Source organism: Phoenix dactylifera, chromosome 4, assembly GCF_009389715.1.
Source record: "Phoenix dactylifera cultivar Barhee BC4 chromosome 4, palm_55x_up_171113_PBpolish2nd_filt_p, whole genome shotgun sequence".
Taxonomy (NCBI): Eukaryota; Viridiplantae; Streptophyta; class Magnoliopsida; order Arecales; family Arecaceae; genus Phoenix; species Phoenix dactylifera.
Genome location: NC_052395.1, coordinates 21,520,554 through 21,536,989, shown reverse-complemented (window position 1 = coordinate 21,536,989; position 16,436 = coordinate 21,520,554). Strand labels below are relative to the sequence as shown.

Below are 16,436 nucleotides of genomic sequence, written 5' to 3'. Positions count from 1 at the left end.
TATAAAGGGCCTGATTCTGTCCTGATGCCCGGGCTGTCTATTGAACCGATCACTCCGACTCGATGTCTTTGAAACCTTAATTGATGAACCATGTTAGTTAACCTTAGCCCTAATCGAGTCCATGCCTTATGATTTGTAGCTATAGACCCGACTCGACCTGATCCGATCTTCTATTGGGTTGAGTCTGGACCTAAAATTAGGACCTGAACACGGAACTGAGTTGGATCGGAGTCACTCATAACCCAGTTCGACCCGACCTATTTGCACGCCTAATATAAACGGTCACCGTACGGAAATAAGATGTTGCAATTTGCTGAAGTTCTTAAAGTCACTACTTTTTTTCTCTAGAAAGAAAGTTGGTACCATGTTACATCTTAGGGCCCATTACCTTTCATGGCCAATCGTCTCCATTTGAGCTCTTCCCCAATTGATCCTCTTTTATTTCATGATGAACCAATCATCCGAGAAATGTTGGTCATTTAGACATAGGAATCTTGGAAATGGTCATTTCCCCTATTTGTAGGATATTCTGCTTCATTTTTAAGCTAGTGAATCCAAACTAGCAACAAATTTTAGCTCTCCCTCATGGTCACTATTTTAAGATTTAAACGAGAATCTGCTTTGCTGCCTTCTTTTGGATGAACAACAATTTAAATTTTTAGTTTTTTTGATTATTTTCAAAATATTATACAAAACACCTAGTATAACTAATTTACACTAATGGACTCCTAACTTGTGATTAGGACTTGAGATAGTTCAAAGGAATGCATAGACACTGAAAGAACAAGAATTTTTCATAGCTTGTCTGTAGTATGAAAAAAATTTACCACCTCGATCTAATAGTCATCGACCTTCAACTATTGTAACCGATAATTCATTTATACTTGCTGAGTTTGTCTTGCTTTTTGATGACTCGGTATTCGAGGAAGCGCTTGTTGGAAAAAAACCAGGATGTTTAGGATTGGTCGAGGATGCATTCTTGCTGCTCAACATCAATACCACAGAGGACATCGTCGGCCTATCTTTTGGACATTCTTGAACACACAATAAGCCAACCTTTATGCAGTTCAAGGCTTCAACCATGTAAATTGAGTTGCTGATTGATTTATCCACTAGTTCGAAGCCATTACCATGCATCCATAAACTCCATGCCTGAAAGAAATATTACTTCACTATCATGATTTAATGAAAAACAAGAGGAACATATGAACAGATTTAACTATTATTTTTCCAGTCTTACATGTGCTAGAAGGTTTCCTTCGTGCTCGGATATGGAAATGCCTCTGTTCTTCTTGCCACTAATGATTTCAAGTACTAAGACACCAAAGCTGAATACATCAGATTTCACCGAGAAGACACCATCCATGGCATACTCAGGAGACATGTATCCACTGCATTTATCATTAAGATGATTACAATTTTTTTTTTTTTTGAAGAATAAATATCTCAACAATGAAAGGTAAATAATACTTACTACGTCCCTACAACTCTCCGAGTATTTAGTGCCGTCTCATCCTCTCGAAATATTCTTGCCAAGCCGAAATCTGATATTTTAGGGTTCATATCTTTATCAAGAAGAATGTTACTAGCTTTAAGATCCCTATGTATAATTCTAAGTCTCGAGTCTCGGTGTAGGTAGAGAAGACCTTGAGCAATCCCTTCTATAATGTTGAAGCGGGTTTGCCAATCCAGTAGCACACCTTTATCTTTATCTGTCCAAAGTTTACTTTATGTTAGCCATACTTGCGCAAATAATAAAGAAACGAAACATCAGTCTGCCTCAGATTGATTTCTTTTTTTCTAATTGGTAGCAAATAAAGCAAGCTTATATATGCATTTACCCCAAGAGTTAAAGAAACGATGACACAAATATACCGGTTAGTGTTAAAACCTGGTATTGACTTGTCTACAAAGATTGACTACAGTATGGTGGTAGATTCAGAAGAATCATTGTAACATGCTTAAGCTCCATGAAGTTAGCCACCTCCAGAAGGCCAGCCACTCTCTAATTGTCACGCCAAGAACTTTAATTTTAACCTAGAGCGTGGTGCTTTGAGTGACACAACTTCAAGGTTCATTTTCAGATGAGTGTGCCCAGCTATGTCTTTTCGATTTCCAGTACTCTTCCATTTGATCAACAAAGTGGGTTATTAATTCAAGGCAAAGGTTAGAATTTATTGAACTAAGTATTTTCTTGAACTGTTGAACTAGGCATTAGAAGGTATTGATTATGCTGTGATTTTCTTAATCTAATCAAGAATGGGAAACAAAGATAAGGAAGAGAACAGAAGATTAACTAACCAAAGATGAAGGCGTCCAAGCTTTTATTAGGCATGTATTCATATACTAGCATCCTTTCCTCTCCTTGAGTGCAGCAACCAAGAAGCCGAACTAGGTTTCGGTGCTGAAGCTTGGCAATCAGCATCACTTCATTCATGAATTCATCAGCACCCTGTGCCGAAGTCTTTGAAAGCCTCTTCACAGCTATTTCTTGCTCCTCCCCAAGCATTCCCTGAAATCACCACATTCAGCATTGCTATACTTAAGAGTACTAAATTTTGAGGCAGTATGAACGCAATATTGTATTCAGAGTGCTGAATTTAGGACCCTATGTCGACTGAGACCTACATGGTGGCACTCTGCTAAGCTCAGTTGGTAAACTATGAAAATACCTTGTACACGGGACCGAAGCCACCCTTTCCAAGCTTGTTTTCGATTGAGAAGTTGTCAGTTGCTGCAATGATTGTCCCCAAATCAAATAGAGGAAGCTCCCAGTCCTTGCCGTCCTTGTATTCATTGTTGCGGTGACTAGCGAAGGGAATGGCACCTAAGGAAACTGCTACAGTAGTCACAATTAATAAGTACTCACTACTCATGTCATGGTTGCATATTGCAAGGTGGACTAAATTTACCTGTTCTTCTCCTCTTCATCCAAACACAAATGCCCATCGAAGAAAGCAGCAGAATCCCTGCAACAGAGCCCACCACAATTGCAGCTATGGTACGTGAATGCGAATGATCTGATCCCGGGCCTAAAATATCAGCACCGTCCTATAAGTACATGATGAACCTTCCTTTGTTTTTCTTTTCGTTTTTTTAGAATTTCTTTTTGTTTTTTTAGAATTTCTTTTTTTCTTTTTGGATCTTCAAGAAGTTCCACATATAAATTGGGATGAATATTGGTTGCTTGGCTTAGCCCGAGTTTAAATGGGTTAGACCAAGTTATCAATTAGTTGGTTTGAGTTTGGGTTTTTAACAAAACTTTTAAATGGGGACAAAACTGAAAACTTCTAATTGGAGCCTGGAGCATGGTGTTCTGAGCGACCCTACTTAAAGGTTCCTTTCAGATGAATGTGTTACCCGAAAAGTCTACGAGCTCTAATTTTTACTCGATACCTGATCCTAATTTTGTGGCCCGACAAACCTCGAGATGGCCCAGACTTACTTCCAATCCTACCATGAATACTTGAATGTGGTATTTATATTCTATGGGTACAATGAGCACATATCGTAATGCAACGAAAGAGTTTCTAATAGAATTTAAATGGGAATCGTGATTGCTTAAAAAAAAATAAAGCTTGCTAATATAAGAATATTCATGTCAAACTATGAAATTTAAAAAAGTCACTCGAGCAATCAAATATTTGGATCATGTATAGCTATTCATGGGCAAAAACTAGAATCAAATTAAAAAAACTGTCCTAATCTTTGATTGGAAACAAAGCTTGACTCACACCAAATAGTACAAACTGGACTGCAAACACCCTATTACAGAGTACAAGGTCCACCCTTGAACCAGTACAAACCGTCGTCGGCTTTTGCACCGACACCGGCGTTGCAGACATCTACCGATTTTCAGCTTGCAATGATCGAATGGTATAAATCTTTCTAGTGTGCAGTTGCTGACCATAGTAAATGAAATAGTACATACCTAGATCGGCCGCTGCTAGTCGGACGTAGAGATCCTGTCCACCAAAAGTATATACCCTAATATCAGTGAGCTCCGTCGTCCAAATTATGCATCCAGTTCCGTTGATATTAGCACTAGCATAGGCCGTGCATGAACAATTCCTCAAGCACGTCGCCCTACACTCATCCAGTCCCATGTTCCTATCCACCGTCGACCTTGATGTGTCCGGCAGCTTTGTCTCCTCTATTGTCACAAACCCATCAGTTCCGTTCCGGCAGTCCAGCTCCGTCATCCTCACACACCCGTCTTTCCCTTCTCTAAGATCCCAATTTTCCAGTGACTTAGGCTTAAATCCCTGTAAACAAGTACATACAGGTGAGTCGTCTGGATTACAGACCCCGTAAGCCCCGCATTGTGACACATAATCGCATATGTCCTTCGGCTCAGATAAGTAGACGCTCCACATTTCGCTGTCACTGAGCCAGACAAGGCGTTGGACCTGGCCGGTGCAGTCCACGGTAAGCCTCGCGATGATGGACATGCTGGTGGTGTTGTACATGTAGAAGACCTCATCGTTGTTGATGACAAAGTCCAATATGAAGACCTTATAACGCATAATATCCGGGATGCCACTGAACCTTTGCCCGTTCCATGGCCCGACGCGCCACCGTTGGTTCGAGTCTTCCAACAAAATTATCTGGGGGTCGCCATGGAGATCCAAAAACATGGTATAGGGACCCGGCGCTGGGTCGCTAGGACTGGCCCATGATGTGATGTTACGGTTGAGGCCACTCGTTAGGTTCCACCCGAACTTCATTCCCGGGAGCAGAGTGTCGGTCGGGTAGTCGGAGCTCTGCCATGCAAAGCTCCCTGGAACAATATTACCGTCACCCTTAGCCTCTTTAACGATGAAATTGGCATCGTCTAAGAGTTGCGCGACTGGACTGGCAAGGCCCGACGAGCCCGAGGACCATATGGGTTTAGAGTTCTGGTCGGTGATGATGAGAGTTCCATTGGCGGCGATCGACAGGTTGCCGTTACGCTCGGAGATCGGGTGCTGGCGATTGGCAACCCACACGATAGTACGAGGTGAGACCTTGTACCATATGCCGACGTAGCGATTGCTAGTGTTGACAGGGCTGAAGAAGCCTAAGGCGCATCTTTCCCCAGCTGAGATCAACTCTTGGCCGTCAGAGAGGGGTCGGCCTGGGGTTAGGGTGTCACCTCCAATAGAGAGAGAGAAATGAGAAGAAACGATCAAGAAGAGAAAGAGTAGGGCTGCAGGCAGCCAGCCCACCTTGCCAAACAACTCCATGTCGAAGAAAACGTTACGGACTTTTGATTCTTCTGAAGTTATAAGGCTTCTAGTGCTGCTTACCCTGAGAGCTGATTTGTTGGAGAAAATGCAATGGGTTGTTCAGAGGTGTGGATGCAAACCAGCCACATGGTCTGGTGTCAAGACTAGCTATTTTGCCGTAGGTTTGCATCTTTCGCGCGGAAGGATTCACCTTCCTTCGCACGAACCCACCAATGGATCACGCAATCTTCACTTCGGGATCCGTGCAGCCTGTTTAATGATGGTCGGGATTGCTTTGAGATCTGTGTTGGGGGAGATCGAACGGACGGCGTCGGGAAAGAAGATCAACCATTATTTCGCGGGAAAGATACAAGCCGAACTCGTTTGTCAATTCTCGGATGACGCAACCCCTATCAGAAAAGCAGAAGCATCGCCGTTGCGTAAAGGAAACTGGAAGCCCGCGGACTAACCAACCATATCTTGACATTAAAACCTGTCATGCGTCAATAAGTCAGACGCCAGTTCTCGCGGTCAAGGGGCACTTGCGATTCATGTGGAGCGCCCGTAGTCTCCCCTGGCCATTCACCGAGCAAGCCTACATGTACAAGCGATTGCATGCTAGTGATGGGAATTATGTATTCTGATCCAATCATCGTGTCCAGACCTTATATGCTAATTAGCTTCGCATTAACATCAATTATTGTGGAGTTTTGAAGGGTACTTCGGATCGGCTCTGCGTAGGACCGACTGATCAAGGTCGTCCATGTATGATTGAATGGTTATGAATGCATTAGGGCTTACATATGCATTGTATCAGGAATCTTGGAGAAGATGCATGAATTAGACCTAGAGACAAAGTTCTTCCGAGGCGGGCTTGGTACCGGTGGCGTGGATGGGGAGATTGGCTCAACACTGCACCTTTGCTGGTAGCTGGTTTTGGGCGTCAGTCAGAGATTATCATAACTACGCTGGTTTTGGGTGGGGACACAATTATAATTAGGTTATGTATCATTTTCTCACTTAAATTTGATGAGTCACGAGTGGCAAATGCATCTCTGAACACGTAATGTTTTTTATTAGGGCTGACAGCTGCGTTGCGCCTGACAAAATATTGACCGAATTGAATATTGACTAGATTTAAAATATATCAATTCAAACTTAATCTATTTATTAAATTGATCAAAAATATGGTAGCTTTCGGCAAACTAGCCTGTAAACACGTGGGCAATCCAGCTCCTGCTATTTATTTTATTACGGCATCTTCAAAGCCGACTTTGGTTGTCCCAAGGAAAAGGGCGCCCGTAGGCAGGAACTGGTTGGTGGGAACCGAATGATCCAGGGGTACCCAAATTCCTTGCATTGACCATTAAGCCATTCTCGACGGTAACCTGCTTAGACTCCAGAGCAAGTCTGATACTTGTTGCAGATTAATTGAAGCAAACGTCTTCGCCTGGAAACTTTCCCCACACCTTCTGCAAAAAATAGTGAATCCGAGATGCTGTTTTCTTCTTCGAAATCCAACTGAATTTTATTGTGGATCCTGCTGAAGCTGAGAGATAGTCCTGGTACGAAACCTCATGAGATCTGATTGGCTGAGCGGCAACCCAATTAGCTGCTTGATTCGCTGCCGAAACACATGGGATCGAGGCTTGGAAATTTGTAGCAACAGACTTCCACTGCCAAATATCCTTCAAAACTGGGTTAACTTGCACTTTGGAATAAGATGAATTGAGTGAGGAGATAATAGTAGATGAATCTCCTTCAACCCACACCTACAGAGCTTCATAAGTGTATATGGATGTGTGAATACCATACGATGCTGCAAGAAGCTCTGCATAAGATACTAAGATTTTTCGAACTAGTTTGTCTTGACCATTGTGAACACGAATAGCATAACCTTCTATAGGCTTATCATCCATTACAGAGCCATCAAAGTTGACTTTTAAATTAAACTAGATCTTGAACTCATTATTTCGGTCTTTGTTTACTTTTGAATATATTTATTTACTCTCCTATTTTTTTTCTTCCACTATAATTTTCTCCTCTCAATTCTCCGCAAATATTATTTTGTGTTTGATGTTTGTTTTGGATTATGGATCGGCACGATCGATCTATTCCGAGTAGCATACTGTTCTACAAGAGAGAGAAAGAAACTTGGCTATATTCAAATTGTTCTCCACTGAAATTCGGTTAGGTTATAGATCGGACGATGAAGATCTCATATCAATGATCTAGATATTGGATATACTATACTATTTCTAAATTTCTCGCACACCAAAAAACTATATACATGTATATGTGTGTAAGCAGTTTAGAGAAAGTAGATTGCATTCAATGGCTTGAATTATCAATGTGGGGTTCTTATCATCTAATTCAAAAAAGGTGTAATTCTACAAGTTGTAGTGCAACTAATTGCTATATGGTTCAGTAGTTCTAACGTATTATAACCAGCTTCGTCCATTCACACATATTGGTTTGCCCCTGTACGATAAATAGATTCTAAAGCAATGTTGAATGCCACTCTTGGAGAAAATGAGTACTAGACTTGCGGCATAAAAAGGGAGATTGCTCTCTTGTGGAGGTAGAGTCACTCTTGTCAACTCCGTTCTCTCAGCATTCCCTTATCCTACCTCATGTCCATCTTCTAACCCTAGAGATGGGCGGTCAACAGAATTGATCAGATGAGAAGTTTTTCTTTGGAAAGGAAAGGACAGTGTCGGCGGATTTCATTACCTTGTGAGTTGGAATAGCGTTCACCGCTCAAAGGAAGAAGAGGGTTTTAGAATCAACAATATTAGGAACCAGAACCGCGCTTTGTCGGCTAAGTGGGCATGGAAACTATGGTTGCATTCAGCAAGAACCTCGCTGCATTGTGGAATTACACAGGTTTTCGATTGGGAAAAGGCAATCATATCAGGTTTACGGAAAATTCTTGGATTGGCCCCTTTCCTTTTAGTGATATGTTCTCTAGTGCTATTAAAATCAATATTTCAGTAGCCTCTTAGTGGAGTTGGAGAAATCTCAGTTGGAGCATGAAGCTGCACGGGCCTCTTTCTCAATATCAGATGGCATAGCTCAATAGCTTGCATGACCTATTGGCCAACATCAAACCGTCAGGGATTGCTGATAACCCAGTATGAAAACTTATTCAAAGTGGATCCTTTACGGCGGATTCCTATTACAAATTTTTTAACAGCCGTGGTCTATTTTGCCATTACTAGGAAAGTGGCATTGTCTGAGAAAATCAAAGTACTTGTTTGGTAGGCATCGATCATACCGCAGAGGTCAGGGTAGTTCTAAATACACCCCCCCTATTGCTCAGGACACCCCCCAAAAATTAAAAAAAAAATACCCAAACTAACCTTTAGTGTAATTACCATATTGCCCTTGAAATTTTCTCAGTACACCCCCCTTCCTCCTCCTCCGTTTCGTGCTCCGTTCGGCACTGGATCGCCGAACAAAATGCTTCTATTCGGCTGAACGGTGCCGAACAGAAGGCTTCTGTTCGGCAACCCTCAACCGAACAGAATCCTTCTGTTCGGCGGAGGGGAGGGGAGGAGGGGTAGGAGGGTGGGGAGGAGGCGGCGGAGGGGGGAGGGGTAGTTGGAGGAGGGGGAGGTGGAGGAGGAGGAGGAGGAGGGGGAGGTGGAGGAGAAGGGGGTGGAGGAGGAGGCAAAGAAGGGGGAGAAGGCGGAGGGGGATGCAGAGTAAGAGGGGATGGGGATGGGGGGCGGAGGTAGAGGGGTGGAGGAGTAGGAGGAGGGAGGAGGGAGGAGGGAGGAGGAGGAGGAGGCAGAGGCGGGGCGGAGGAGGAGGGGAGAGGGATGAGGGGGAGGCAGAGGCGGGCGGGAAGAGGGGGAGGGGGAGGGGGAGGAGGAGGAGGAGGGGGGAGGAGGAGGAGGCAGAGGCGGGGCGGAGGAGGAGGGGAGAGGGATGAGGGGGAGGCAGAGGTGGGCGGGAAGAGGGGGAGGGGGAGGAGGAGGATGAGGAGGGGGGAGGAGGAGGAGGCAGAGGCGGGGGTGGGGAGGTGGGGGGTGGGGAGGGTGGGGGTAATTTAGGAATTTTTAATTTTTTAGGGGTGTCCTTAGCAAATGGGGGGGTGTAGAGAGTATTTAATTTTTTTTTAATTTTTGGGGGGTGTCCTGAGCAATAGGGGGGGTGTATTTAGAACTACCCCAGAGGTCATTGCCAAGAAAGGATGGTCGGTGAGTTCAGGCTATCCATTGTGTGATTCTAATTCTGAATGTGTGTGGCCAAAATAAGAAATCAAACACAGCTCAAGGCGGCTCTTTCTTACTCACAATATCCCGCATTGAGAAATATATCAAGCATCTCTGTTCTACATTGGTCAACTTCTCCCGCCTACAGGTTTTCAGGAAGCTAATCGCGTAGCAGATTGTTCGGCCCATATTGCAGGTATCGAGCAAGCTGAAAACGTTTGGCTTCAAGACTTGTCCTCCTATTTTATCAGCGTGGATGCAAGGGGAATCCCCTTCATTCCCTTGTAGTGAGTTAGCTCGCTTTCCTGCTTCCCAAAAAAAACGTCCATAGGCCCCCTAAACATCAACTAATGTTATTCGTTCGTTAGCGAGAGGAAGCTTGCAAAGAAATTTCGGTGCAGGTAGCAACATACGCCGCTCAGCAAGCACATTTCATGGTTATCAACCCCTGAACTTGCCAGCATATTGTAAATTATTTTCTTTTTCTGACTGAAATGTTGTAAATTATTTTCAGAGAAACATATTGTAAATTGAACAAAAATCAGCACCTCTCTATTGCTAAAAAAAAAAGCAGAAAAAATCATCACCCTTTAACCCAAATATAATACTTCTTAGACTTTAATGTTAAAAAAAAATAAAGAACAAAAGAAAATACACCTACAACAATCTCTTCCCCCAAAATCAACATGATCCAAATCCCCGACATGTCTAGTCCAGATAAGCCCCGTTGAGTTAATTAGCACGCTTCACCTTTCATATTTTCTACAAAAATCAACAAAATCTATCAAGCTATCGGCCTTGTAACATTGTAACGGACATATCATTCACTGTACATGAATCTTGCTTGCTTGAAGATGACTCTGCTTCAAAGGGAAGTCTTCTCGTAACAAATCCCGGTTGTTTAGGATTTGGTAATGCCGCACTATCACTGCCCAACATCAACACTACGGATGACATTAATGGTCGATCCTCCGGGTGTTCTTGCACACATAGAAGACCCACCTTTATACATTTTATTACCTCTTTTGCAGAAAAGTCGTATCCCAGTGATTCATCAACTAGCTGCAAGCTCTTCTCCCCGTTCCATAAACTCCAGGCCTAACAAAATTCCATTGAATGTCAGAATTTGGGTAAGAGGTTCCCACAAATGAAATAATTTGATCCCCACTTACATGTCCAAGAAGATTTAGGTGTGAAGTGTGGACGTAAACTCCTCTATTTTTCTTTCCACTAATGATCTCCAGAACTAAAACACCGAAGCTGAACACATCGGATTTCACCGAGAAAACGCCATCCATTGCATACTCAGGTGACATATATCCACTAAATTTCACCAACAAAATAATTGAAATTAACCATGAGCATTTATAGTGAAAACATAATGAGTCACAAACATTTTTGTTAATCAAGCTTACTATGTGCCAACTACTCGTCTGGTGTTGACTTCAGTCTCATCTCCTCCAAAAATTCTCGCCATACCGAAATCTGAGATTTTAGGATTCATCTCTTTATCGAGAAGAATATTGCTAGCTTTAAGATCTCTATGAATAATTCTAAATCTGGAGTCTTGGTGAAGATAAACAAGTCCTCGGGCAATCCCTTCAATGATATGATAGCGGGTTTGCCAATTCAATAATGCACTTTTTTCTCTATCTGGTAAGCATACAAAGAGATACACTGATCTTAGATTTTTTTCTTGATTTAATGATAGTGATAATTTAATGAAAGCAAGGGAAATGGGAAAGAAAAACAAACCAAATAAGAAGAAATCCAAACTTTTGTTGACCATATACTCATATATCAACATTCTTTCCTCTCCTCGAATGCAGCAACCCACCAGCCGCACAAGATTCCTGTGTTGAAGTTTGGCAATTAGCACAACCTCGTTTTTGAATTCATCAAGGCCTTGTACTGAAGTTTTAGCTAGTCTTTTCACTGCAATTTCCTGTCCATCTCCAAGTTCACCCTAGTAAATAACACAATCAACATAGCAATAACATTAGTAAACTCTTTATGAAGTAAACATTAGTAAACTCATGATCATATAGATCCCTTCCCTATTGTATGGGATCAGGATCAAATCCATAATCGAATATATCTTTTGAATTAGTTTACAACCTTTATTGCTGATATTTGAACTTAGTGGATCCACATAGATGTGTCTTTGGTCCCATATTAGGAGTGTGCTGGGGAGGTTTTGGATATTAAAACAAGATAAAGGACCTCAAATAATAATCTCCTGGATAGTTTTTCGGATGAAATCCTGAGTCGTCATAAATTGTATTGAAGTCAACCGCACTCATGGCATACATGGCTAATGGACATTGCATCACCGGTCGTTCTAGGATAGTTATGACCCAGTCATGCTTTTGTGTTTAGACCCTTTTACTGACAAGAACACCAACACTTAATCAAATGTGAGGAGTATGTGAGGACTTGTATAGGCATATGTTTAGTCCCATACCGAGTGTACATTAGGAAGGCTTTGGCTAGGGACCGGTGCCGTTACATGATCTACCAACTTTGGCTTCAGATCAACTGATTCTTTTGTTAAGAACAAGGGAAATCTATTCATAATTATCTAGATTCAGATTTTTGGTAATGCACTATCCAAGAACCAAACTAAAAATCTCTGACTGCTAAGTAGAGAAGTATGAAAATTGGAGCACACAAAAAGAAAATCTTTACTAAAATGTGCCTCATGCTTCAAAACAGAAAATGGAGTTACAGCTTTGCACTTAGCTAGCACAAAGGCAATAGTAGATGAAATCTTGTGTTGGCTGTTGAAAGATACAAGTTCCTCATTGAAAAATCGAAAGATATAGCTAACCATATGCTAACCATTAAGTATATCTGGAAGGTCACTTGGTGACAGTAAGTCTATCAGGTCATTTCTAAAATGTGTTCTCACTCTTAAGGATCTTATTGTTTATCGAATAGTCTTTGTAAAATTATCGCCAAGGTTCTTTCCCCTAGGATTGCTCGTTACTTGCCTTCATTGGTTGATAGAGCTCAACCTGGGTTCATTAAAGGAAGAACTACACTTGAAAGCTTTCTTTGTACACATGGAGATACAGTCTACTGTAAAGGCTAGCTATGTAAACTAGATTTTGAAAAAGCATTTGATAAATTAAACTGGATTTTTTTTTCTCTTGATTTAATGTCTGTTAGAGGGTTCCCTCTTGAGTGGATTTCTTGTATAGGTAGCAATGTGTTGGGTCAAGTCAAATAAGGACAATATCATCTAAAACCTTGACCTATACTTGACCTGATATCGGGAAAAGAGTAATAACAGACTTGCATAAGAGCATTCACAAATATTGACATCCAGAACCTTTGATATCAGTTAAAATAAAATAAATGTGGATTTTAACTTGATCAGCATACCTTATAAACAGGGCCAAACCCACCCTCTCCAAGCTTGTTGAGAATGGAGAAGTTGTCGGTGGCAGCAGCAATGGTGCCAAGGTCAAACAAAGGCAGCTCTAGGTCGTCTCCTTCGAAAGGTTCATCATTGTGGTCACTGAAGGAAGTCGTACCTAACATAAATGTACCAAATAGCAGCCAAATTAATTCACAGTAAAGTTGTTCTTGCCATCTGGTATTACCGTGTGGATCACAAATTGAAGCAAACAATTGGAACGCGAAAAACATTTCAATTCCAAAATGTGAGGGTAGAAAGATTTCTACTTACCTCTTCTCCTTTTCTTCCTTCTCCACAAGAAAAAGCCCACACAAACAAGTAGGAGCACCACTAAAACAAGGCTTACGATAACTGCTATTGGTGCATGTCCGCTCCCATTAGATTGGCTGGGTGTTGAATCTATATCATCATCATAGTTAGAAATTATTTTGAAATGTAATGACAAATTAACGGCTGCAAAAATTTGGATGATATATAGCTTTTTCGAAATGCATATAAGAAGCATTCATGATTCGCTTAACTGCTGACTTAGGTCGCAAATGAATAATAAAAAAAAAGAAAAAAACGCCATGACACAAATTTAGATGACATAGAATCATACTTTTCTGCTTCAAAATGAAGCGAACTTGTCTTTTTGACTCTTGATGCACATCACTACAAGTCACATTATGCAATTTTTATTTGCAAAAGAAAAAAAAAGGGGGGTATAAAAGAAAAAATCCATTTGCAACATTCATCCCATGAGGGCGGCTAATTTGATACTTGTTGCAAATGTCCAACATGTGCCAATGGAAATCACGCATGTGCTGTCAAATATTAATTAACGGTAGCAAAAGTTGATGCTGTCTATGTACACGCATCCACAGAACAGTTAGTCGCCCAGGAAACTCGTACCAAGACACTGTTTAGATCAAATTTTGGACCTAATTGGGACCCTAAATGCGGTCTCTGCCACAAAATTTGTTTCATCTTGGAGGCACTAAACATGAGTAAATCTAATTCTGCTAGAAACAAATCTAGATAGCCTACATTGCGTGACCTGACCTGATCCAAAATAAACCAGTCTAAGGTCAAATCCTAACCTCTTGCCTGATTTGGATGGGACCCAGATACAGCGCGGCTCAAATAATCTCCACATGGTAGGGCCACCTCGTTGGTTTGTTGGAAGGTTAGCCGGTCAGCCCGGAAGGCTTAGACGGAGATCTGCAGTCCTAGAGATCACACGGCAAGTCAAAAACGTCGGCTTTTCGTAACACATTCTAAACCAAGCAACCTGCCAATCGGACCCCACCACCACTCGATTTTATTCTCTTCGGCTCCGCTACACCTACGAATCAATGTGTAGCTTGTCGGTGTGTAGATGTGCATACACTAATAGCATTAGATCGAGCTCACTAGCCAGTGCATTGTACACCTAATAGCAACCAAGCATAATACTTCAAAATTCAAAGGCTTATAAATTGGCGTGACATGCCGATCAATAATGATCAAATCATGCAATTATAGTGTATACATGATTATTTGGTGCAGAATACGCGAATCAATTTAATCTCAACCTACGATGAGAACCATGGAACCGAACGTACCTAGATCAGCCGCTGCCAGCCGGACGTAGAGATCTTGTCCAGCATCAGTGTACAGCCGTATATCGGTGAGCTCGGAGAACCACCTTACGCACCCACTTCCACCCCCACTGACATTAGCACTCGCAAAAGCAGTGCAAGAGCAGTTCTTCAAGCACATAGCCCTGCAATCCTGAAGGTTGATGCTCATGTCCACGCTGCAATTTGATGTGTCCGGCAGCTTTGCGCCGCTCACCGTCGCGAACCCATCTGTTCCATTCTTGCAGTCCAGCTTGGTCTTCCTCACACACCCGTCGGATCCATCCCGGAGAGCCCAATTCTCCGGCGACTTCGGCGTGAACCCCTGCAGGCAGTCGCATATCGGCGAGTCGTTGGGGTTGCAGGCCCCGTAAGGCCCGCATGCCGACAATTGGTCGCACGGGTCCCTCGGTGCATACCAGAAGATGTTCCACACGCCGCCTCCGGCGAGCCACACCGACCGTTGCATCACGCCGGACTGGTTAACCACTAGCCTTGATATAATGGACTGGTTAACTATACTATAAGAGTATGTCACCTCCTCCTTGTTGTTCACAAAGCTCAAGATGATCAAGCCTTGGTAGGTGGCGGTGTCCGGGATGCCGCTGAACTGTAGCCCATTCCACGGACCCGTCCTCCACAGTCTGCGCGACCCCCTCCAAAGGAATATCTCGGGGTCACCATCTATATCCATGGCCGCGTAGATCTCTCCGGGGGATGGATCGCTGCTGCTCTTCCACGCCGTCAAGGTGTGGTTCAGGCCGCTTGTTAGGTTAACCCCGAGCTTCATGCCGGGCAGCAGCGTGTCGGTGGGGTGGTCGAAGCTTTGCCATGCGAAGCTGTCGGAGTCCGTGCCGCCCTCTTCTTTCACTACGAAGTTCCCATCGTCCAAGAGCTGTGCAACGGGATTACTTAAGCTCGTCGCAGCTGTGGACCAAACTACGGTGGAGTTCCCGGTGGAAATGATGAGGCTGCCATTGGTGGCGATCGACAGGCTTCCCGTCGATTCTGTGATCGGCTTCTCGCGGTTGGCCACCCATACTATTGTTTGGATGGCGATCCCGTTGTACCAGATGCCGATGTACCGATTACTTGAGCTGGGAGGGCTGAAGAAGCCCAGCGCGAATCTCCCACCGGAGGAAATTAGTGTTTCATTGTCAGCAAGAGACTGGTTTGGATTCAGGGTATCACCTGCAATGGAAAGGGAGAAGAGAGGGAACAGTAATGGTAGAAGGAACGATCTGTTCTGGATTAGTTTCATGATTCCCAATGGGCAAAATGTCTCGAGGAATACCAAATGTTTTTAATTCGTTGGGACCAGGTTTGGTGACAAGTTAAATACTTATCCCCTCTGCCTTGTCAGCTTCCCATCATTCTCAAATGTCTTTCTTCAGGACTAATGGTAATGCTAAGTCATGTCAATGATCGGATGGTTAAGATCTCCTTCATGATGAGTTTGGGATGTTGAGCATCTATTTAGATGGCGTGCAGCATGGTGTTGATGAAATCATCAGGGAGCAAAAACATATAGGTATTCCCACCCTAAAATGAGTAATTCATTCTGCTACGGGGTGTTGAAGCTGGTCTAAATTTAGGGTCACAACTTAGGTTCTAATTTCTCAGAAGAAAGGGGAGAGGAAAACGTATCATAGTAGCCTGGTTCAACCCTTGCCAACTTGTGAACCAAACGAAGAGAAGGGTCCTGATCACCTTTATGAAGAACCATAGCATATACCTTTGTTTGTTTGCGCGACAATTTATAATCTCGGTTGCTTCTTTGCGAAGAAAAATGGATTAAAAAAAAAAAAAAAAATCTGTGGACCAGATCCATTGGGAATCTATTAGGTAATTCATTTCATCTTACATCCATGATGAATTGTCCTTAGGTTTACTTATGAAGCCCCCGCGCCGTCTTAGGAGACTGGAGAATCTACTTGGGCCTCTCGACCGTCTTTCTCGAGTCCAAAGGTCACGTCGTCGGACG

The 16,436-nt window shown here is 42.9% G+C and overlaps 1 protein-coding gene across 1 annotated transcript; it reads right to left on the bottom strand.

The window, feature by feature from the left end:
• Window positions 1–551: 551 nt before the first annotated feature.
• On the bottom strand, window positions 552–16,230 carry LOC103707212. Its single transcript, XM_017842824.3, has 14 exons — window positions 14,438–16,230; window positions 13,122–13,250; window positions 12,815–12,966; window positions 11,183–11,393; window positions 10,843–11,080; window positions 10,600–10,750; window positions 10,218–10,525; window positions 3,932–5,313; window positions 2,913–3,032; window positions 2,673–2,836; window positions 2,302–2,512; window positions 1,475–1,712; window positions 1,241–1,391; window positions 552–1,152 (listed from the first exon to the last, which is right to left on the bottom strand). The coding sequence occupies exons 1-14, from the start codon at window positions 15,711–15,713 to the stop codon at window positions 844–846; spliced, it is 5,040 nt and encodes a 1,679-aa protein (XP_017698313.3). The 5' UTR covers window positions 15,714–16,230; the 3' UTR covers window positions 552–843.
• Window positions 16,231–16,436: the final 206 nt, after the last annotated feature.